Source organism: Sebastes fasciatus, chromosome 20 (assembly GCF_043250625.1).
Source record: "Sebastes fasciatus isolate fSebFas1 chromosome 20, fSebFas1.pri, whole genome shotgun sequence".
NCBI classification, from domain to species: Eukaryota; Metazoa; Chordata; class Actinopteri; order Perciformes; family Sebastidae; genus Sebastes; species Sebastes fasciatus.
Window position 1 is genome coordinate 15,876,289 of NC_133814.1, and position 24,310 is coordinate 15,900,598.

Consider the following 24,310-nt stretch of genomic DNA (forward strand, 5'->3'; position numbering starts at 1 on the left):
CTGACTATTTGGAGGCTTAATTTATATTTAAATCCGACTACATTCAGGCCAACAAAAAACTTAATTCCCCTACACACCTGTCAACCAGGTGTGCCTGTAGACCACACTATAGCTTTAGGCCAACGAAATAATAGAAAAACAAGATTCAGTATTTCCCCACCACAATTTATTCCTGGTAGTGTGGAAAATAGAATTTACAGACTTTATTTTTGGGTTTGCCTTGGGAGGATTTCAGTATTCCTACTGCTTTTACTTAAATCTAGTGGTTTCTACCCATGATGATGCTTTCACAGGGATGTTTTGGGTAGAAACCGGTTCCGATGAAAACTGTCCAGAGTATCGTGGACAGATGTGTTGCTGTTGAATATCCATTCACCTTCATTATACTGCAGTGGTGGCAGAAATCTAGAAACTAAAGCTTTCTGCATTCACAGAACTGACTGGATTTCAAGCAGAACTGGTTTTATAAAAGCTGTTAACTCCGAAACATTGCCCTCAAACCCTTGAAGCAGTTTCTCAACTTTGCTGCTGTCTCTTAGAGGCTACATTTATAGCATCTGTATCTCCATACTTCTATAATTTCCCCTCACTTTCACAAAAATAAGCCGAGCAAAGTGCTCTCGACACACTGAGCAGCAGCAGCAGCTACCTCCCACATATCTGCATGCAAGTTTTGCCTGCCAGAATAAAGTGAAGCAGAGCAGGTTAAACTTGAGCCAAAGGTCAAAGGTGATTTCATCATCTGAAGTGATGCCTTCTTGCTTATGGGTTGAGCTTTTAGGTGAGAAGCAGAGGCAGACAAACTGGTATCGTGTGTTTAAGTTGAACATTTTCAGCAGCTCTATTCATCCTGAAAACTCTCCTTCCTGCTTTTTGCATTCCTCCTGCATGCACTGTCACACAAGCTGGAAATAATGTTTTATCTCTTACACAGATACGATCTTAATGGAGCCCACTCAGCCAGAATGAAGAGCGAATCCGTTTTTCTGCAATTAAACGTGTGTAAAAACTGTGATTTTCTCCCTTCACTAAACCTTCATATGGTTTTATCTTTCAAACAAACATCTTGTCAACATAACTTCAGTCACAATTAAATCCGTCACCTAAGTCACTTTTTATGAGCAATTAAATGCATAGAGGTCAGTAAAACAGCTTCATGCATCATATGAGTGTCATAAGAGTAACAGGCGCTATTAAAAGCCATTTCTGTGCTGCTGAAAGGAGCCGTGTGCTCATCTAATCACTCAGATACTGAATCCTCATGGCTTACTTGAAGGATTTACTTCCTTTTAAATGAATGTTAATCTCTTATATCACCATTATAGGCTGTCACTGGCAGCAAACAGAGGAAGTGCATGGCACCCCTGTCCTGGGAAAGCCTTCAGTATTCCATCCTTGTAGCTCCCTGGTGATGTTTCCAGTGTGGCATGTGTTCATTGAGATATGTGTGTTCATGTGTGTGCGAGGGGCCTCTGGCAGCGAAGACAGCGGCCGGAATCACACAGGGTTAATGATGCTGTCAGAGCGACGGCGAGGGAAGCAGCTGGCTGCGGGATAAGACAGCGGGCAGAGATGCAAAGGGAGCGAGAGCTGATAGCTTTTCTCTCTTTATTATGAAGTAGTTATCTTATCCGTTGCCACATTCATCCTCTCATAGCTTTTCATATGTTTAAAGACAGATTAGTAATTGTTCCATATGATTTGTCCAAGAAGCATTAACTACTCTGGATTCACACACTGGACTCTTTACAATATTAATGATGAGTTTGACATACGTTGTGTTAAAATGTATGCCTGTACTGATCAGAAATGTAAGTGTTTCATGTTTGACATTAACTCGGACTGACCCTGTTGTTTGACCTCTATGTTTTTTCAGGTCATTCTGCTGAGTCTCATGACATCATGCAACCTTATCGTTGTATGCATGTGGACAATGACAAATTTATGTGTTGTTTTTCTGAAGTTCTACGGTATCTCGTGGTTATGTAGATGTAAAAAAAGGTTATGAAACTTATAAGACAAGCACATGTTCAAGGATATTTTTATATTGTCAAGAAATCCCACAAAACAATGAATTGATCCAAGAAGTCTGTGGAGCCAAAACCTGACATACTGGCACTACCTCCTACGTACAGCAGTCCTGCTGCCCACTAGCAAGTTCACAGCTTAAAATAAGCTCCAACAAGTGCACTATTTTCTCCTGTTTGAGTAACATTTGTTAAACACTACAGCACCCAGTTGTATTTCAAATAAAATGAAATGAATGAAACTTGATTTGTGATCTGTTTTTAAAGCTTTACGTCTTCAGTAGAAAGGAATGAGCTTAGGGCTGAGTACCACAAAGTATTGAGAGGGTTTGGACTTTTCACAGGGTTTGTTGACAATAAGAAACACATAGAACAGCATCTTTGAAGTGTATTGTCAACTATCACCTCAGGTGTGTTGATTGATAACTGAAAAATCCTCCTAACGCGGGACACTATTGTTCAGTGTGTATTTTACCAAAACCTTTGCAAAGGTGACATTTATATAATTGTTTGACTTGTGGTAGTGTGTGTGTGTGTTTCTCTGGAAAAGTTTAAAGCCTCTCAACACCCACAAAGGTGTTTTTGGCTTTCCTAGCGAGGGCGGTGCCTTACATTCAATTCATTTTGTATAGCAAAAAAAGACTGTAATGTTTATGATACCTCACAACATGAAAATGCTGTGCGATTAGAAAAATGGTCATGGAGTAAAAAGGTGTCACACAATCACTTTTCATGACATACTGTACATATATTACTCTTAGCTTTTCTTCTCTACATTGTAAACATGCAGACTTGCTTATGTAAAGCTATTGTGTAGGATTTTATGACCAAATCATAGTTAAAGTGGTCATTGCATTAAAGGCGTTAAATGCAACAATGGGAGCATTAGCAACAACAGTGCTAACAGGGTTAACCTGAGGAGGAACAGGAGGGTGGGTGCTATACGCTTCTGTAACGGCAGCGTCGGTCAGGATGGCGTTATTACCGGCTGTATCCGCCGTATGAGAGCAATGAAGAGCGGCAGCCGTGAGCTAGCCAGTGGGGCACGCTCACATGAACAAACATGCACTAAAAACATGCGTTGCCCCGGACCGGCTACATCAACAAAGCACGGAGAAAAGCTCGGACTTCATTCTCTGCTCAGGTAGACATTACTCCTCTATATCTTTACATTGCAAATAGTTGTTTTCGCTGCTACATTAATGCTCTGGATATCGTAAAGAGCCGCTTTAATAGAGATTTGCAAATATTGTGCTGCTTCTGGAAGAAGGAATGAGACATATGACGGGTATTTACTGTATGTTGTGAACAGGAAGTCTGTTCTCGGAGGTCAGCGCACACATACCCTGGCGTTGGGAGCTAACTCATTAAGAAAGCTACTGATAATATCTCACATAGCGGGGCTGCAGTCTTTAAATGCATTAATGTATTAATTTTATTTATGCTAAGTGACCTGATTCTTAAAGGCTGGCAATATGTAATATGAGAAAAAATTTTATGGAAATGCAGCAACAGTCTTTAAAGGAAATCTAACCTGCATACACACACACACACACACACACACACACACACACACACACACACAAACCAGACAAGATGACAATGTTTTATTATTTCACTCTGTAGCATCTTAAAGTGCAGCATTGAGAGAGAAGAAGACATCAAGTGAGAAAACAGTATCAAGGAACGTAATTCCCACCAGCAGCCACTCAAGCTCATTGCTGCTCATTAAATAAATGCCAGAGGGATAACAAAGCTGAGCTAAGTTCATTTGAAATAAATAACTTGTGGGAATAAAACATTTCTCCCATTACAGAAATATATTGTTATTGCTTTTGATGCAGCCAAAGTGTCACCGCATGCACACCATTCGTACAGTAAAACCGTTTCTGCAAGGCACTTCGGCCGAGTGATCCAAACCAAATCACTCTCAGACCCATTTCTAACAACAGCTCATAAAAACCAATAATGGAAAATGACAATAATACATTATCACTTTATTTCAAAACACATTATTATTAAAACATGTCTTTCATACTTTGTTCCCTTTGTGGAGTAGAGAAGCAGCGTGTAAATGCTTGTTAGAGAGATTTTAATTTGAGACTTAATCCAATATCCCTCAGAGCACACAGCAGTCACTGGTTGCCTTCCCTTATCAAAAAACAGGCACTTTATTCATAACTTAGAATAGATAACAGTAATGTTTTATGTTCTTAATCAAAAGGGCTCTTAGTGTCGTGAATAATTATAATCAAAATTATAAATCAGTCATACAGGGAGCGGATACAAAGAACAAAGCTGTAAGCTATGAACTCAAGACTGCTCCGGTCTGTGGTGGCAACATGTGTAAACAAATGTTTATTAAAGCTTGATTAGTGCACCTGAAGGCACTACACAAATACATGGAAATATATTATTCAAACAGTGAAAATGTGATTTAATACTCTGAACTTTCTAATGTACTAATGCTGAGACTCTGCATAGATAACCTCTGCCCTTTTATTCCTCTTTATAACTCGATATTAGCATTCAAAAGCAATTCTTATGCGAGAAACGGCAGAACAAAACTTCTTTTTCAGAGTCTGAATCAGTTCCATTAAATATCCCTTCCAAAAGAAATACTACCATGTAATTACTCATGGGACTAAAAGAATAAGCTCTATTAATATTTTAATTAGTTCTTGGTAGTTGTGGGGGGAAAATGATTTTGTCCACAACATCTAACTATAAACAGACCAGTCTATAAAATTCACATCCGTCTGGTGTGTTCGGGCAAAAACGTGAAGCTTATCAGATACTTTGTTTTCTATATGTGAGAGTATTTTTAACCCTCCGCAAAACATCATTAAATGATAGAAAATCTGTTTATTTGTCGAGCCACCGCTGACACCGTCATCACCACCTGCCAATTAAATAATCATAATAATAAGTTTCTCATTAAATCCATAGAATATCTTTTATTTTCCGCATTCATTTATGCAGCCGTGACAGTGTTTGATAAATAAGAAGGTAGTTTTGAGTGGAAACATGACCCCCCGTCACGAATGCTGACAGTTCTCTTAAAGTTCGTCAGTACAGTCTATTTGTTGTATAAATATACCATTATGTAGATATACATTTTGAGGCTGCAGTTGTGTGTTATAATAACACGCCTGGGGATGTAATTGTTTGCATTCCTATCAATAGCTGTCACTCACAGTCAAGGGTATTACAGCACTTATGCTTTTTTGTTTGGTAGAAGGGGCTTCTCTGGGTAGTTTGAAATGAAATTCCGCTCAAAATCAGATTTGTATGAATTGCATTTTTGTCAAAAGTGACGGTCGTGAGTCTTTCTTCTTCCAGAACTATGAATAAAACAGGAACTGGGGTTGAGCTGAAAAGTAAAAGTTTTGATTCTCTAACTTTTGGTGACTAAGACAGGTTAAGAGGTTTTAGAAGGCGTGAGCCAGCGCCACAGTGATTTCTTCCTCTCCGTGATCGGCACTTATTTGAAGAGGCTGTGTGAGGGAGGCTGCTTTCATCATACAAGCTTTACCTGCTTCCATACAGTAGTACACCCACACACCCAGAGTGAGACTTGGATTGCCGTTTAAGTCCTTTATAACAGCTGGAAGTTTGGTTGAGATGGAGAGGGGCTTCGACAGATCCACGATGTCACCGGTAACCACCTGACTTCCTAGCAGCCATTCGTTACCTGTGAAAAAACAGGAAATTTGTAGTGTGTTAAAGGGACAAAATGAATGTCTGATACAATCCGGCTAATAAAGAAACAGATGAAGTCTTCTCTCTGGGTCTGAAAAGTGAAGCCAATGCGGAAGTGCCTTAAACTTGCATTCTTTCTAACAGCCAGCAGGGGGCGACTCCTCTGGTTGCAAAAAGAAGTCTGATTGTATAGAATTCTATGAGAAAATGAGCCTACTTCTCACTTGATTTATTACCTCAGTAAACATTGTAAACATGAGTTTATGGTCTCAATTGCTAGTTTAAAGTCTTCTTCAATACAGCATGATGTTCATTTAGTAAATTATGGTCCCATTTAGAGTCAAATAGACCATAAAGCAGGGGATGCTTTAGGGCTGGGCTACCCTGTGATTGACAGGTCGCTACCACAGCGTTGTCCGGTCTGGGAGTTGTCCGTGTTTTCGTCTTACAACTTTAACTCTTTCACAGTGTGTTGTCAGTTCATGAAAGTTAATTAGAACCTTTTCGGTCGCCTAAAAGTGTCTTATTTAGCATTTGGTTGTACTTAGCTCCACCTTCTCGTGTCACTTCTGGTTGCAAAAAAACAAAACGGCAGTCCAAAAACCAATGGGTGACGTCATGGTGACTACTTCCACTTCTCTTATATAGTCTATGTTCAGCACTAAACAAACATAAATTGAAAGTACTGGACAAAGTCAAATGTTGACCTGATGATGGCGCTAGAAGAAAGGTTTAAGAGATCACCACAGTCATTAGGATTCATCCTCTGGGGACCATGAATGTCTTCACGAAATTTCATGGCAATCCATCAAATAGTTGTTGAGGTATTTCAGTCAAGTGGTGGACCGACTGACTGACGTTGCCATAAAACAAGATCAATCCTCAGTTTTGACCCTGATGTGCCACATTCTTAAAGGGTGGATGTGTCTTTATGAAAATGTCTGTCTGGCTTCTAAATTTATGTTTGAGCGTGACCAGGTGCGCCCCGTGTACCAGATTGGCTCTAGTATAAGCACCGCTAAATGGAGTCCTCTACAATCTAACCCTGCACTGAATCACACAAAGCGAGGGGTGAGGACATGAATTTACTGAAACACTGGGGATATTTTTAGAAACAAATACACATCTAAAGAGACGTGAGCACTGAATGAGAAATGAAAGTCGAAAAGGAAACTTCGACTGTGAGAAAATATTATGCCAGGGAGACCGTCAAAGCCGTGCCGGCGGTGATTAATGAAGCTGATGCCTAACATGAGGTCCCAGGGTAGCCATTTCTAAAAAGCCACTGAAAAAAAACAATTTAAATTCGCCCGAGCACTTTCCAACTTGATCCATTAAAATTCCTGCCTCTGCTCTGATCTGATCAGCATAAGTCTAGACTGGGGTATAATCGGACAGGGGAGGATCACGTAACATAGCCTGGTAGCTAATTATGTGAACCAAGGCATGTCGTCTTATCGAAGTGTTCTAAAAATAGCCCCGCTGATATCGCTGACTGCATGCTGCATCGCTCACAATGATGGAGACACTTTTGTTCCAAACCTAATGCACGGACAATCACCCGTTACTAACGTGTTATCTCAAATCACTTCACAGCGGCAGACTACTGTTGATTAAGATATGAATAGTATCAAGCAGTAGAAATCATACATTAAATAAGCCTCACTGGTGCTTTAAAAGAGTCCCAGACTGATCTAATATCCCTCCATTTGCTCGCTGTAAACTCCAGGCGTGGGCCGGCAGAGTGAGAATCTGCTTCTTGTACAGTGAAAATAACATAAAAAGGTTAAGCATCATTCACTTCCATTATGTTTTTGACACAATCATGGATCACTGACCAAAATAAAGCTGAGAAGGAGAGGATGAGAGGCTCACATCCAGAACAGGGTCGTTAGAAATGTAGAGAGCAAGTTTGGGTTGCAACTCTGACCTTGATAGGTGAAAAATAACTTCAGCAAAGCATGACATTAATTTAAACTTTGGTAACTTATTGAAAACAATAGCATGGCCTATACAAATATTAACGAATCAGGACTCGCACAGCATGAGTTTGGGCAACTGAAGAGACAAATGCAATTTCACAAAAGCAGCCAATTTGGCCGTTTGCTAAACCCCTCCCCCTGAACAGCGATTGTCCAATCACAGCTTAGCAACTGTAACCAGGCACAGCAGGTCTGTCAAGCTTTGAGTTTCTCCACATATGTAGGTATTGTGCACAAGGCTGTAGCAAAAGCCAGAACTCCATATTCAAAGAGATTGCATTCTTGTTTTTTTTTAGCCTTTACAAAAACAAAAACTCAAGAGTGTAAAAGTGTAAGGAATTGATTAATTGGTGTGTTTTTCTGCTCTAAGCTGCAGACTTTAGCATGTCCAGCTAACTAACTAACTACATACAGAAGTAATGCTCATGTAGCGTTAATAAGTTAATAGTCTCGTCTTACATTTTCCCTTATCATACTGTTCTGTCTGTAATAAGGGCTAAGCCTTTCATGGAAAATAAAAAGAAAGATGCTCCTTTATTTCGGTCGTGTCTAGAAGGTAAACCACAATTTGGGAAACTCTTATGAGATGGTTAAGGTTAGGCATTGACCTCGAATGGTTAAAGTTAGAAAATGCGTATCGAAAACCCTTTAATCTTTCAAAATGAGTCAGCTGATAGTTTGCAACCAACTCATGGAAATCAATGACCCATTGTTTCCAAAAAAATTACTGAATTTTTGAGTGTTAAATCTGTCACCTTCATCACTGTAAACTGCATTATGTGCCATGCGACAATGGCGTAGCAACAGTAACAGGGTGAGGCTTAGCCAATGGTCAAGGTGCCTTTCGCGGATATGAGGTCAATTCTGAATAAAAAACATTTTACATGCACGACATCAATAACAGTGATTGAACTTTGTCTCACCCTCAGCTGAGAGAGCCCAGCAGCTGGGGGCCTCTTCGGTGAGTTTGGTTCCTTCTGGAAGCGACAGGGTGAGCGTCATGACGAGGGTCTGGCCTGCCGACACCGCCACCGGTGGCATTTCCTTCCTGGCAGCTGATTTAGGCAGGGTGGGGGCTTTGGCAGGACCCGAAGGCTTTGGCAATACTGAGTCTGTGCAGTCCATGGAGATGGGGAACTAGACAGGAGAGAGATTTAAATGTTTGGATAAAGGAGACACTTGCGATGGTCCCTCTTTGTAACCTTTTATTCAAACTCATCTAGCTTTCAGGATAGATTAATTACACACACGTAGACAAAATGAATAGTGCTTTCTCAAGGTTGGAAGTGAGCTTTTTCTCACCAGTGAAACAGTCTTGGAGGACAGGTCCAGCACTTTGACTTGGTGGTTGTTGGTATCGGCCACATAGATAAGCTTGCCGCCGTCGCCGACACAGATTCCTCCGGGTTCATTGAAGCAGGATTTGTTGAATTCAGGGCCCAGTGTATCTCCAGCTTCACCGGTCCCTGCTAATGTGCTACACTGCTTTGCCTTTGGATCCACCACCTTGATCTGGACATAATTACACAAACAAAAAGGTAAAAGTCCTGCATGCTCCTTGTATGTTTTATAGATCAAAAGGAGAAACACGCTTTGTGCGTCCACTCAATGACCTAAAGGAACCCATTATAACGACAAATGTGAGCACGCTACTTCTTTGAACAGTTACCTTGTGGTTGTAGGAGTCGGCCACATAGAGCAGGCTTTGTTCGGGAGCCCAGGCAACGCCGAGAGGATGCTGCAGCTTGGCGTCCACTCCTTTGCCGTCTACATCCCCGAAAGCAAAAAGGTTCTGGTTGAAAGACAAAAAAGAGATCAAACAAAGATATAAAAAAAAACATTCAAATGCCCAAACTGCAACATGTGATGTCTCAGCTCAATGCGGGTCAAAGAACAGAATATCCTATCTAATTTGTGAACCGCCTCTAACTGAATTTAAAACATGTTCATTTTTGGAATAGAGAATAAAGAGAGGCTTTTTTAACCATCAAGATAAAGGACTTTCTTTTTGAAAATCCAAGCCGAAGCCTCTCCCATATACTGTAAACGACCAGCGTTCATTTGAAGAACACTTGAAATAAAAACATGAAAGCGACATCGGTTCATTATTTTAAAAAGTTTCTGAATAATTCATATAAGAATAAGTAAGACGAGAATTAATATACCACACTTGTAAGAAACACCAGAAAGATAACAATATCTTTAAATCACCTTAGTACTGTGCTCAAATCAGTTAGATGAGTCATTCTTGAGAAGTTTTGAAGAAAAGTACAACATTAATATAAAATGGCATTAAAAATATTACAAAGAAGAACATTCTTCCTGTTTTTTTCTGAAAGTGACGAAAGGCAAATGAAGTGAAAACAGTTCTTAGAGCTACAGATTGTTTCAGGCCAAAATGACCTAAATAGATAAATTACTATTACAGCCAATTAACAACCAATTTGTGAGAAATTGGGAAGAATTAAAATAAACAAAAAGTATCTAAAGAGAGTTGAGTTAGAGTTAATCTAAAAAAAAAAGTGTCAGTGTTTATTTAACTACCCTACTATATGTTAAACCTCAGCACTTTTGTGTATTTTGTTTTCTTTACGCGTATAAGGATTTTACATGGCTTATATTTTCATTTTTTATTATTTTTGTATGTGTGTAAAAATCTTAATAAAATGATATAAAGGCAGCTGAAAAAAGACAACTGAATCTTTGGAAAAATCTGTTATTGCACCAGCACAATCACTCCAAAAGCCAGCGGGTTCACTTGTGCTCAGACGTTCACCTTCACTGCAGGAGTGTGACCTCTGTTTCAGATTGTGATGCAGCTGTTAGCAGAAATATGAAAACGTTCTGCAGTGGGAAGAAAACGCTCAAACTAAAGACAGAAAAAGAATGGGGTAAAAAGAAGTACTGAAACACAGCACTTTGCCCATAAGATACCTACTGTTCCTGACTTTGAGCTTTTCATTTGAAAGAAATACAGGTATTTTTAAAAGCTTAGGCTTTAACACAGAAAAATAAATAAATTGAATTGAAATATAAATGAACAGTTCAACATATTGGGAAATACCCTTGTTGTTCTTGCTGACAGTTTGATGAGAAGATCGATATTACTCTCATTTCTGAGAGTAATATCGATCTTCTCATCTAACTTGTAACAGCTTTAATCCTGTTCCAGGTATTTTGTCCCATTGTCTTAATTAAATAGCTTGAATATCTATGGACAGCAGACTATATATATATATATATATATATATATATATATATATATCAATGGTTGTTGCTGACTCACTGCCATGTTGAATAAACTGTATATGACTCTCCAGTTAATTACTCCCCGCTCTCATGGGTGACTACCAGCTTTAGCGCTCTTGGGACTTTCCAAAAATACACCAGTGTGGCAAGATAAAAAAAAAAAAAAACTACAGCGGAACGGCTGTGAGGACGCAAAAGTACTACCAAAAATTGTATTGAAGCTTTGTTTCAGCCACAAACAAGAGTAGCTGTGTTTATTTATCTTTTTTTTTAAATCAATATTTTCTATCTATAGAGAAATGGCCTTGAAACCTTGTGATTGCCTCGGAGTGCTGCTCCAAACCTTCGGGCAACATGTTTCTTCTTAATTGTCTGAGACGTTTCTCTGGCTGGACATGTAGTGGATCAATGTGCAGGTTTTACAGTGTGTGTGTTTGCTGTGGATGGATGGGGGCAGGGCCAGGTACTGGACATGTTATCCTTGAGAGGTTATTCCATTCTTGCAGTCTGCTTTTGATTTCTTACCTTCTGTTCAAACTGCTGTTTACTGCATTGTATTAAATATTATTAGATCATAAATTCTCCTTTTACAGGAACACTAAAATGGACAAAAATAACCCTAAGTATAAGAGAATGTATGGACGTTAAATTAACCAAAGAAGGAAACTTCATTAAAGCCACTTAGTACTTGTTCTCTGTGGTAAAACTAATTGTTATAAACCACCATAATAATGTAATGAAATAAACTTAAAGGTATCTAGTAATAGAAAGAAAAAAGTTGTGTTAAGAAATCCATTCATCCAGTTATAAATTCATTCATCCATCAACTGTTGCACACCCACCAGGGGGTCCCTCTCTCCGCCGACCAGCAGCTTGACGGCCCCGTCCTTCAGTGCCAGCGTGCGGACGGTGCTGCTTTCGCTATCGGCCACGTACAGGCAGCCCCAGGGCTCCTCTGGGGCTGAAGCCAGGCCTGAAGGTTGAGCAAAGCCAGCCCTGTGGGGGTAGGAGTTGTTTCGGTTCTCCTCGCTGCCGCTGCCCGCCCATCGCACGCACGTCCCCGCCTTGGACTCACTGTTTTACGACGTAAAATAGAATCAATACATTGCTTGATCATGTAGAGCTCATTTGTTTTGATTTGCTTTTAGTTCTTTAAGAGTTATTAGTGGCTTAGAAGGGAGGCTGCTGCCAAGTGGCCGTGGTGGTCATGTACCAGTCTCTCACCTTCCTTTGGGCAGCTTCCCATCCGCTAGGAACAAAGCCCAGATCTGGTGGGTCCCTGCCATGGCTATCCACAGCACGTTATCGTCAACGCCGCCTACACATACGAATGAAAACACACACACACAAAAACACACTCTTTGAGTTGAGAATCAGGAAACTTGTGTCACTGCTTTTGGCTGTCTACCAAGTCACCCTCAATATCATCCAGAAGTGGTGCTATAATATTTGTCCTAAAAGGTGAAAAGTCCTTTTGGATGTGTTTGGGATGTTTACTTTAAGCTATATAAATAGATTGATAGATAATAGATGAATAAATGTATCCGTTATTTTTAGATTATTACAAAGAAATACCTCTACTGATTGTTTAGTGAAGGCTGAGTGCCAGAAATGAGTCGGAGAATTGCAGCTATGCAGGTTTAAGTGACGGCCGCCCGTCTGACAAAGACCATATGCTGCCTCAGATGCACTCAGCAGAGACAATACTGTCACCATGATAAATACACAACCTTTACAGACATCTCAGTTGTGTTTTAAATGCAGCAGCACAGAGCTCAGACCTCTCTGGTCTCTGACAACACCGGCACCTGACTGACTCACAGCATCACCAGTCAGTGTAGTGCTCTCCAGTTCAAAAAGGTGCAGGATCCTCTTGATTTGGTCAGTTTAATTATTCATACACATGATGGATAAATCATGAATATGCAATGAGTGTTTTTTCAGATGTGCTCTCAGAGGACAGCGCTAGTGGAGTTAAAAGGTCTGATATCACATGTGGTGATGTGCAAAACCAGCAGGTTGTTGTGTCATCTATCAAGCTGTGCAGAAAACGTGACTCTGACTGATTACCTCATGCTTACAGGCTGTGTGTGCGATGAGAAAATAATTTGCGCTTATGGCTCTAAAATGTCGAGAATTAATTCTTTCAATTCTCATGACTGATGAATAATTCAAACGCCCATATACCTCTAAAATGTTAACTGACTGTTGATGAGTACAGAACACGCCACAGGCAGAATAAACAACTCTGTCCAGTCGTACGCATTCCTCTTTTGTTTGATTTAAGTAAGTACACAACAAGGTCACAAGGACAGTCACAACACATGCTTACATATGACTTTAAACTACAACGGTCAGCTCTTATAACGCCCTTTGGACTTGAAGGAGACGCCTTATAGTAAACAAATATCGACCTGAGGCAAGAAAGTTGCAAGAAAACCGGATGACATTATGTAAATGTTTGCTTGAAATCCTTCAGAATTTTAAAATACCTTATTTTTGACGTATTTCTAAAATGGAAAAATTCGGTGGTGTTAATTGCTAATAAAGTCATTCATTTTTTACATTTCAAAACTGCATTTTTTAACAAAAAAAGAACTCGCTAATAAGGACTTGTAGTATGCTCCTAAAGTGAGGAAATACACATTTTTAAATAATATTCAACTTAATGACCAAAACATAAATAAGACTAAAGCTGAGCATAATAGACTTGTAGTGGTGGAATAAAGTATTCAGATCCTCTACTGCAGTAAAAGTACTAATACCACATTGTGAAAATACTCCACTACAAGCAAAAGTCCTGCATTCAAAACCTTACTTAAGTATGCAAGTATTATCAGCAAAATGTACCACAAGTAAAAGTATCGATCGTGCAGTAAAATGGTCCCTGTCAAGGTTTGCCTATAATATATATATGATGTTTCTGGATTAATATTACTGCTGCATTAATGTGTATGTTGCATTTTACTGCTGTAGATGTTTTTAACTCCTTTATATACCGTTGGGTAGTTTAATCTACTGCAATGCATGATATTCTTCTATAAGATCATCATGAGCTCAGAAAAACAGCCCTGCTTCCAGCTTTGTGACGATGCATTTTCCAGCTGATCCAAGAGGCTTTTTAACTGGTTTATTTAGCTGAAGAAGTAGGAGATCCATGGTTTTCACTGTAATCTGAAAAGTAACAGCTGTCATAAATGTAGTGGATTAAATTAAGTGCAATATTTACCTCTTAGATGTAGTGGAGCAGAAGTATAAAGTAGCAGAAAATGGAAATACTCAATTACAACTACCTCGGAGAGCAAAACAATTCTGCCAAATTAAGCAACAACATACAGCTCTATACCGACTGAAAGGTGTATTTATTGGTATGGCATCAGGTATGACGACACTTCTTTGCCGACTGATCCTGAATCTGAATGGTCAGAGATAACAAGGCCTGATGGCAACACGCCAACACTTAGAGACAAAAGGGGCTGAGAGATTCAACAAGCTGAGTTAAAAAAGCTTTCTGCTTTGATGAAAAAAGGTGCGACTGTGTGAATAAATATAAAAAAAAATATTAATGATAAAGAAACTCTGAATGCCCAAGGCAAAATAATAAAAGCAAAGCATTTAGAGGGGCTGAGCTTTGATTTTAAAGTGGAGGTCTTAGATTACTTTGTGAGAATATGAAAGACCTTGTCAGGTACTTCACAGCGGTTTGGTGACTTGCATAGTTTCAACTTATCTTTGATTTTGTTCCTCAAAATGATTCAGTGGAACTAAAACGAGGGATTTTGGCAAAGAGGTTTACTGAGTTTCTATCGTGGCCTCCGCTTCAACCAGAAGAGCGGTTTTGAAGGCGGATCGTGTAAAGCTTGGAAGCTGTAATATTTTGTGTATGCGATGTCATTTTGTTTTGCTTGAGAACATATTGAAAAGTATCCGTGTGGGTTTTTCTGTGCATTCTAATTATGTGCTAAATAGGCAAGTTGCAAACTAAAGGTGTGACCACACCAGAATTCACACCCCAGTCCTTTTCTAAGCGAGCGAGACGTAATCACTTCCTGTTGTTAATAGACCTCCCCTCCTTCACCTTCACCTCAGTCTAACTGATCTGTGAAAAATATCCGAGACCAGAGGGTTGGACTGACCTCTCTCTCACTGATTGTATAGCAGCATGCTGGGAGAAAACAACAGGTGATGAGAGCAGGGTAGGAACACAATAAAATGGGAAATGTTGCCCTTCAAGTTCCAGTCTGAGCGCGCCGCAACACTCACCGGCGGTGCCCAGGGTCACATCCCAAGGAGAGCTGATGGGCTGCTGAGGTCCCATGAGGCCGCCCTCTTTGTCCGTGCCTTGAGCTCCGATTCCAGCGAGAGTGCTGACTCGTCCCTCCGACAGGTCAATCTGAAACACGGACAAGATAAAGGTACAGATAAACATCCAGTGACATCACATGCAGTTATTTAAAGAGATCGTTTTGGAGCGCTACCTTTCGGATCAGGTGGTTTTCTGTGTCGGCCACGTATACGGCGTCCCCTTTAATGGCCACACCCTGAGGGGAGTTAAAGGACGCTTCGGACAAGTCGCCATCCTGTCTCCCACTTTTAGGTCCTGGGACAGAAGAGATAATCCAGTGAACATCATCAGACAGATCAGTTGGCTATTGTTTATGTTTCTAGACAGAATAAACAACATGAAAATAATCTTTAGTTGCAGCCCTAGAGAGCTTCGGGGGGAAATTTGTGCATCTTCAGACTCAGCATGTTCAGATATTTAACACGTATCTGTGGTGCTACGTCCCTCATAAAGCTTTTGACATTGAACGGTTACTAAGCAACAGCAGTTTTAATTGTTCCTCACATATTCCACTTTAAAAACACACTTATCTATCAGTTAACACAAGAGTTGGATTTCAGCATTTTTAATCTTCCCTGCTTGAACATTTGGTAGAAAAAAAAGACATGACGGACGATTTTATTATTACTAATAGGAAGGATTTGTGCAGGCATACTTTTCCATTTAAAAGGTTGAGCATGAGTGGCCTTGCATTTCTGTATGTGGATGATTTAAATTTGTGACTGATGTATTTTTAATCTAATGTGCTTATCCTGCATGTAAGATGACGCTTTTGAACTTCTTACGCAAATGTTATAATTTCTCATACTGTGTGTGAATAGGGACGAGTGGAAAATAATACAAATCCTGCATTTTTTTCCTCCTCATTTTGTCCACACTTAGGTCAGTGCCAGTTCCCAGTGTGTACTGGTCCCTGCTGTTGCCAACCTCTCTGTTGGTCTGGGGACAAAACAGTCTACCAATGTAGCTCCTCTGAGGGTTGTTGAGGCATGTGAGTGCTTTAAAAATATCAATGATGCTTAAATATCATTTTTTTTCGAACTATCAGAAAGCAAAAACAATACTTTAGTTGTATCCACAACTCACATATAACAGAAAGAAAGATGTCCTTTCTTTCAAAGTGCATATTCAATGCACATTTCAGTATTTAATTCTTTAAATATCCACATCAATATACTGCATATCTCCATCCTGTTTCCTCCTTTCTTACCTCCTATGGCATGTAAGAGCTGTCCAGTGGAGGACACAACCAGAACTCGGTGATGCCCAGTGTCTGCTATGGCCAGTCTCTTCTTGCTGCTGTCCACGGCCACCTTGCCAGGAAAAGACAGGACGCTGGGTGGCAGCGAGTCTCGGTACAGCTTGATCCCCACCGTGTGTGTCTTCAGCAGACCCTGCTCCCCGTAGTGACGGAGGGCACTGTCGGTAAAAAGCATCAGCCGGTCCCTCTGGCCTTCGCCCACTAGGGAGAAGAGCAGGTTGCCGCGTGGGCCCAACAAGACCAGCGTGGGCCAGCAGGACACCTCCAGTTCGTGCCAGAGTTGCGCCTCGCTGTCGTTCACCACTGGGTGGCAGATGTCGTAGCGTAGAACGGCGCTGCGGACGTTGTCCAGGACCTTACAAAAGGTTGGAGACGAGCATAGACAAATGAGCGAAGAGCTGTGAATCTGTTTGCTGAATGTAAGAGCTATTCATTCATAAATTATTTTCATTATCGACTCTAATTTCCAAGAGCCCAAGGTGACATCTTCTAAGTGCTTGTTTTACCTGACCAAAAGTCCAAAACTGAAAGTCGACACTATCATGCGTGAAAGAAAGCATCAAACAGCTTCATCAAGGATAAAAGAGAAAAGAGAGATTGACAGTATCAGGAGGATTTTCTGAAAATCTGAGCATGTTGTCTGGTCTTAAACCGATAACAAAAATCATTTTAGATATGATACTTCTAATAGATATTGTGTGACATTACAGATTGATGCTTTGATTTCTTGCTTGGGGAAAGAGTGGTTCATGCTGTCTTCCATCATACTCAAAATTTAGGGCTTTCCTTGACCAAAGAAATTCTTAGTCGATTAACAATCACAATTTTGTCGACTAATTGATTCTTTGATTTAATCGAAAAACTGAGTTTCTCCAGAAAGAATCACACAAAAGCACCACTTTTAATCTTGTGTTTACCAGAGTTGTGCTCATACGTTTTTTTTAAAAAAATAAGTCATTCAGCATGAAAAAAGCATTAAAAAAATGACTAATTGACTGAAGAAAACTTAGTCGACTAAGACCAAAATGATGGATTAGTTGACTAATCGACTAAGAGGGGGCAGCCCTATCAAAATGACACATATTTGTTGATGCTTTGTAGTTATAAAAATGCAGAAAGAACTCACAAACAGACCGGCCAACTGAAAAAAAAAAGATGCAAAACAATGAAAACACTTACCTTTTCATTGGGGAATTTAGCTGAGTGCACACCAACAACAACCAATCCATCTGAGAGGGAGATTAAACAGATAAAGACAAAAATTAAACAGCCAAACATAACAGTACAGTAAGAGGTTTGACCAGCTCACAACCAAAACCGGTCGTTTCCAGATTTTCTGAACATATTTTTGAGCTTTATTCCCTCGCAAAATGTTTCACTTTGTGTCTGCGTGACAGTAACTAAAAGATAGAAGTATAAAACACGTGTCCTCCTAGGAATCCCGTGATTATCTCTGTAAAATCGTTCCTCTAAATCAATGTGTCAACCATCTGTGATCAATAACAAGCACACAAACATCACAATATGCGTATGATAAAGAGAATTGGGGAGGAGGAGGAGAACGGATGTGATTATTCAACCAAAAACCTCAACTGTCTTGCTTTGTTTCCCAGCTAGTAGAGCCTCCAGCATAATGCAGCGTAGATCTCAGTGAGGTTCCTAGAAATGTTTGAGCGCCTTGAGACGTTAGGTGTCTATCTTGATTATTTCTCAGAATGAATCAAAAGACTACTGACACTATCCTTATTGAACAGACAATGGGAGCGAATGGTTAGAATTTGTGGCTTTTGACAAGGACGATCATGAAGACGGATGTTATGTAACTGAATGGCTTGTTGCTCTTTTGAACGCTCCTTTTTTGTTACTAAAATTTGCACAGAGGTTGGTCTTACATAACAGATATCGCGATAAGTTTCCTTCCTGTTTCCTTATCAGTGTGGGACTCTATTGAAGCACTTTTTTGTTTGTTTGTCACACAAAACAGGCAAAGCTTTTATATTTCAATTTCGTTTTTATGCCTTTTTTTTTTTGCACAACGCCACAGGCCACTTCCAATGACAATAAAGCAAACAAAAGCCCTCCGTACAGTCCTCCATAAATGGACTCAATTGGACATTTCTTTTACATTAACTCACATCATTGAGCCGCCCTCAACAGACGTAAAAGCACACAATTCCAGACCTTCAAACTCGCACCATCTGCAGTGGATTTCATCACCCGTGGCCTCTGCCAAGCAGTATAGTAGCAGCACAGATTGCAGTGACGATGGGTGGGTTTGGGGGGAGGGAGGACTGTGGGAGTGACTGGACAGGGTGGCTCCCACACCTCACTGACCAGAGCAGCAAACAGAATGTACCCATAGCAGAGCCAAAGATAAGGCGAGTGTACGATAATGTACCGTGGCAACTGACTGCAGTGCGTGCGCTCCGTGTTCCCGCCCTGCACTCACGATTGAATTTCCGAGCTGCACGGCTTCCTCAGATGATCCCAGCAGGACGACAGTCAGTCAGTCGGATGGGATTATGCTTTACATGGAGCGGCTATATAAAGAGCCATACAGTGAACTACAGGAGGGTACAATTATGGGCCATGTACTGCAGCTCGGACATATTTTTAGTTACTGTCTCTTCACAGCTGAGATAAGGGCCCTCATGCTCCAGAAGTCAAGTTGATGTACTACAGCGTCTCTGCCCCAGTGAACTTACACATGTTCCCGTGATGCAGCATGACACATAATAAGATACCGATGGAATAGTGTTTCCTCAGTGAGGCCAGCTAGGCTGCTGCCCCCTGTACATCTGAAGGAATACATTAAAAGAAGTCTGTCTGTCAGGCCAATGCTGCTTTTTAGTATTCAATTTTTAATAATTTGGCAGGAGAGGAATGTCACATGACTGAAACTTATAATAATTCCTAATCAGTATTTTGTCTTACCTGCTTTATGTACTTTAAAGGTGCACTATACGATGTCCAGAGCATTAATATAGCGTCAAACAACTATAAAGATATAGAGGAGGAATGTCTACCTGAGCAGAGAAAGAAATCGCTCTCCGTCTGTGTGTGTGTTGTAATCCCAGTTTTTCTGTGCTTTGTTTACATAGCCGGGCCAGCCGCCTGTGCCTTTTTAATCAACCCCACAGGAAGTGCGTCGGGCTTTGATGCAAATTTGCGTAGCGGCCAAACGGTGGTATTACAACTTCTGTATCCGTCATGTGATGCCATTGGGACCAAAAAGGCTTTTTCCCCATAGACTTACATTGGGAAAGAGACGTCCGTAACTCAGTGGATAAATATTTTTTTTAGGTAAATCAACTTCCCAGTATGAACACTTGAATATCCCTTATTTAAATCATTAGGTCCTAAAAGTTGTAAAATGCACTAATAGCTGTATCCAGAGTTATTTTCCTTCCTCCATTCATGTGAATGAGATCCAGACCGTGGGCTGGAGCGAGGGCCGGGAGGCGGAGTTAAAGGAAACGCTACTGCGCCTGCTCTACGGGCCCAATGGATGCGGATAATCGCCGGATGATCCGGGTACTTTATCACTCGCCGGTCGAGCCATTTTGGCTTCATGCGCCACTGAGCAAATCTCATAGGAATGAACGGGAGCTCTTCTACAACGCTGTATCCAGTTCTCTTTACACATCCATGCGTTTAATGCATGTTAGTGCACGTGAGCGTAGCACCCACCCTCCAGTTCCCCCCAGGTAAACACTGTTATCATTGTCAGCATTGTTGTAGTTATTTTAGCTGTTAGCGCCGTTAGCTGCCAATCTTGCATTTAGCACCTTTAATCTTCCACAAATTCAACATGCAGAGTAAATGAATGCTACTCGCTCCAGCTTCTTTTTTTTAAATTGGCTCACAGCTAACTATAGCTATGGTTTAACAAGTGCTGGACAGGGACCAATCATTCCTTTGTTTACAGACACTGGGCACAGTTAATCTGAGGCCGCTAGCTATAGCTGCCAGCCTCAAGCCGAGATAAGGAGCAGTCTGGTAGTCACTTCTTTCTAACTCCGGATTGGTTTCATTTTTAAAACTCTTAGTCTTCACCCTCAAGTGACATTTGTTGACAGTTGTTATCAGATTTCATGCATGTCCCTTTGGAGCCACAAAAAGCTTTATACCTTTAAAAAACACATCGATGAGACACACCCCGCCATTGCACTGATTGGCATGTATGCATTACCTTGAACATGGATACTGTAGTCTATTTTTAGTCACACACACTGCCATGGTGTCGTAGATATTCCCTCGAGCACCAAATGTCTATTAATCTATGGCTGAAAATAGTCCTCAACAAATACGCTATTCACTCCTGTTTGAGTAACGTTTGCTACAGACTACAGTGCCCAACTGTTTTATAAAATTAGGGAGCCTTTATGAAACTACTGTATGTCTTTGTGACCCATTTTCAAACATCTACGTCTTCAGTTTGAACAAAACAAAAAAACGTGTTTTGGTAAGCTCATTTCTATAGCTATGTGGTAAAATTGCTTTTAAAAAATGTGCACGACTGAGCATGTGAGAGATTAAAACCCGAATAAACAGAAGGCAAACCCCAGTTTTCTCTTCTGCCAAATGGCTTCGATCAATCTGACCAATTGAGCTTTCCAAGGTGCTTTGCAACAACAGACTTCGCATGAATATGAAATCATCTCTCATTATCATAATCTAACTCATATATTCATCGACACGTCATTCATTGTGGCCTTCGCTTCTGCTTCATGTTAATAGTGGGAGGCTAATGAGTAGTCTACTTTGGGGAGGATTGACCTATATTCCATCATAAAAGGTTTATTCCGATGTAAAATGGGATTTTTTTTTCATTGTAAATACTCTCCTACACCGCCATCTCTCAAGACACCCATGTCGACCGCAGCTTCGAAACCAGTGTAAGTCCGTACCTTTGGCAGAGTGCTTCTCCTCTAGCTGGTGCAGGTCAGGCAGGATGTGTATGCAGTTGATGCAGCAGTAAGTAAAGAAGTCCAGCACCACCACTTTCCCAGCCAGCTCCTTGTTCAAAGACAGAGGCCCCTCCGTGTTCAGCCATTCCAAGCCTGGAGCAAATCACAGAGTGGAAAATGATGCTGTCATCTTATTAATTATGTTTAGTCACAGCGCAGCCAAAACGCTTTAGAGTGCCCATCACTGCACGGGTGTATCTGTCTGGTCTGACTGCCTTTATGTCATATGGAGAAAAAAAGAGTTGATGGATCAAAGCAATGACTTGTGATGGTGTTTTGTGGTTATTAATGCCATAAATTAATTTCTTTAGATCTAGATTGTGTTTGATAAATTGCAGTTTTTACCTCACTTGCACTCTAGATTGTGTCTGATAACATTTGTCACACTTGACATTTGTCACACTTGACTCACATGCACTTGATTAATTAATTAATACATTTGCTTTTATATTTTACAGCATATTGAGCCTCAAAATGCAGCCTGAAATACTTGGAAATAATACTCTACCCGGCCTCCACATAAACTTTTTAAGCCTGTTTGAAGGTCTTTGTTGTACTTATGCTGCTGCATAGCTTTGCAATGTCTCATTAGAAAGAATGGCTCTTAATCTCAGTAGCACTTGACCTGGTTAAATAAAGGTTGAATCATTTTTTTTTTAAAAACATGATCCCTCATTCATTTTTTTCCAGCTTTAAGAATGATGCAAGCACAGATCAAGTATGAGAAAGAAGAAATAGCTCTCCTGATTTCAGAGTTTCAACATTTTATTTGTTGAAAAAGAGAATGATTACAGGTCTTGTCTGGTACCCAAAATGGTTTAATGTGTTGCACAAATCCTTTCTTATTTGTGTGGTCTAAAGCTGAACAGGTATTCATTTAAGGTCTACGTGAGGAGGAGATTATGGCGTCAAGGGAAATGAACGTATTGTTAGAAATTGTATATCTTAAAATGTCTCTTTGACTATGTAAAGGGGAAGGAATTGGGTATGCAAAATACTATAATGAATGGGTCAAGTACACAGTTATAGTGATAAAAAGAAAATGATATTAACAGACAAGTGTTTTTGACCGCCTGTTGAATTCATTTTATTAATTTAATTTTCAACACACTTTCTCTAATCCAGGTAAGCAACACCTTTTCTGTCAGGTATCCTCATGTTGAGCCAGGGATAACCCCAAAACTATACATCCCAAAAACAATATAAGAGATATATTATATAGAGAGAAACATTTTAAACTTGTGTCTGTTATTTGGTTTAAAAAATTGCCATGAGGGATTGTTTGAGGGTCCAGTTTTAAGATCCAATACATCCATGTTTATTCTTGATGTTCTACTGTAGATCTCCACCTACTGGTGCGTTGAGATATTGCCAACATGCTGCATACCTCAACAGAGGACCCAACTCTAGTGTTTACACCAGAAGCATTTATTTAAATATATTGGCAGAAGCATGAAGGTAATTGTTACAGCTGTATGTGTTTTCTGTGCTGCTGTCCCTTTTCCCTCTCCAGTAGCTCTGCCCAGGTGTGCTGCACTCCTCAAGGAGATGCCCAGGTGTGCTGCATTCCTCAAGGAGGTGCCCAGGTGTGCTGCACTCCTCAAGGAGATGCCCAGGTGTGCTGCATTCCTCAAGGAGGTGCCCAGGTGTGCTGCACTCCTCAAGGAGATGCCCAGGTGTGCTGCATTTGCTCGCTCAACAAGGTTGGGAAGGAAGTGCCAGCAGCAGAAGAGAGAGGCTTCTGGTGTGGAGACTGCTGCAAATGGGTCCATTTGTTACGCCCCATCCTTGGGCAGCCCTATTGGGGCAAACAACACTCTAACACTGACCCAAACCAAACAAAGAAGACATCCTTGAAACTCTCAAAATCCATAGGATTTATTAACAAGAATATATGAAAAAAAGACAAAATAGCAAGTCCTAAATTGAGAGGGAACATAACCAGCCTTCCCCCACACCAGAAGCCTCTCCTCTTCTGCTGCTGGCACAGGAGCTTTTAAGCACTTCCTTCCCAACCTCCTTGAGGAGTGCAGCACACCTGGGCAGAGCTACTGGAGAGGGAAAAGGGACAGCAGCACAGAAAACACATACAGCAGTAACAGTAATATAGGAGTGTGTTGAGGAGGACACATACAAAGCAGATCATGGCTTCCTGATTATGCCATACTCATTACAAAACAACACAAACTTGAAGGAAGTGAAGAAAGCATAGCTTGGACAGGATGAAACTGACTGCTACAAACTATTATATCCACAGTTAAGATAGCTAGCTAACTTACAAAACAACTTGTAGTTAAAAGGCTATGTTAAAACCGTATTTAAATACCAAGAGAGGGAAATAAGATACTGTATGAACATGTCATGACATGTCAGCAAGTCAAACTGTAGAGCTGCTGCTATGTAGAGAGAGAGCTGTGTAACATGGGTCTAACCTGTCTGGAAATCGGGTATCTTCAGATCCTCTGCTTCGTCTAGTTTCTTCAAATACTCGTTGACAAGTTGTTCCTTCTCTTGTTGTGTCGTAGCCTCATCTAGGGCGCAATCCAGCTCACTTTGGAGAGGAAACAAAGTGGTGAGGCTGCTCTGGGATGCCATGTTTGTCTCCAACGACAACAACCAACCAGCCCGTGTCGATTCAGATCAGTAGTTTCGACACAGTAACAAAAAAAAAAAAAAAAAGAATCACCAGAATATTTTTTTTCTGAAAATATTTTGCCTTTAACTGAATAAATTATCATTATTAATACTTTTTAATTTAAAAAAAAATGATATTT

At 40.4% G+C, this 24,310-nt stretch overlaps 1 protein-coding gene across 1 annotated transcript; it reads right to left on the minus strand.

Moving 5' to 3' along the window:
* Window positions 1-3,619: 3,619 nt before the first annotated feature.
* On the minus strand, window positions 3,620-24,165 carry nhlrc2 (NHL repeat containing 2). Its single transcript, XM_074619169.1, has 12 exons — window positions 23,969-24,165; window positions 21,477-21,629; window positions 17,746-17,795; window positions 16,516-16,921; window positions 15,439-15,560; window positions 15,224-15,353; window positions 12,185-12,278; window positions 11,803-12,034; window positions 9,381-9,503; window positions 9,014-9,223; window positions 8,635-8,848; window positions 3,620-5,721 (listed from the first exon to the last, which is right to left on the minus strand). Exons 1-12 carry the CDS (start codon window positions 24,129-24,131, stop codon window positions 5,459-5,461), a joined length of 2,160 nt encoding a protein of 719 aa, XP_074475270.1. The 5' UTR covers window positions 24,132-24,165; the 3' UTR covers window positions 3,620-5,458.
* Between the last annotated feature and the right edge of the window lie 145 nt (window positions 24,166-24,310).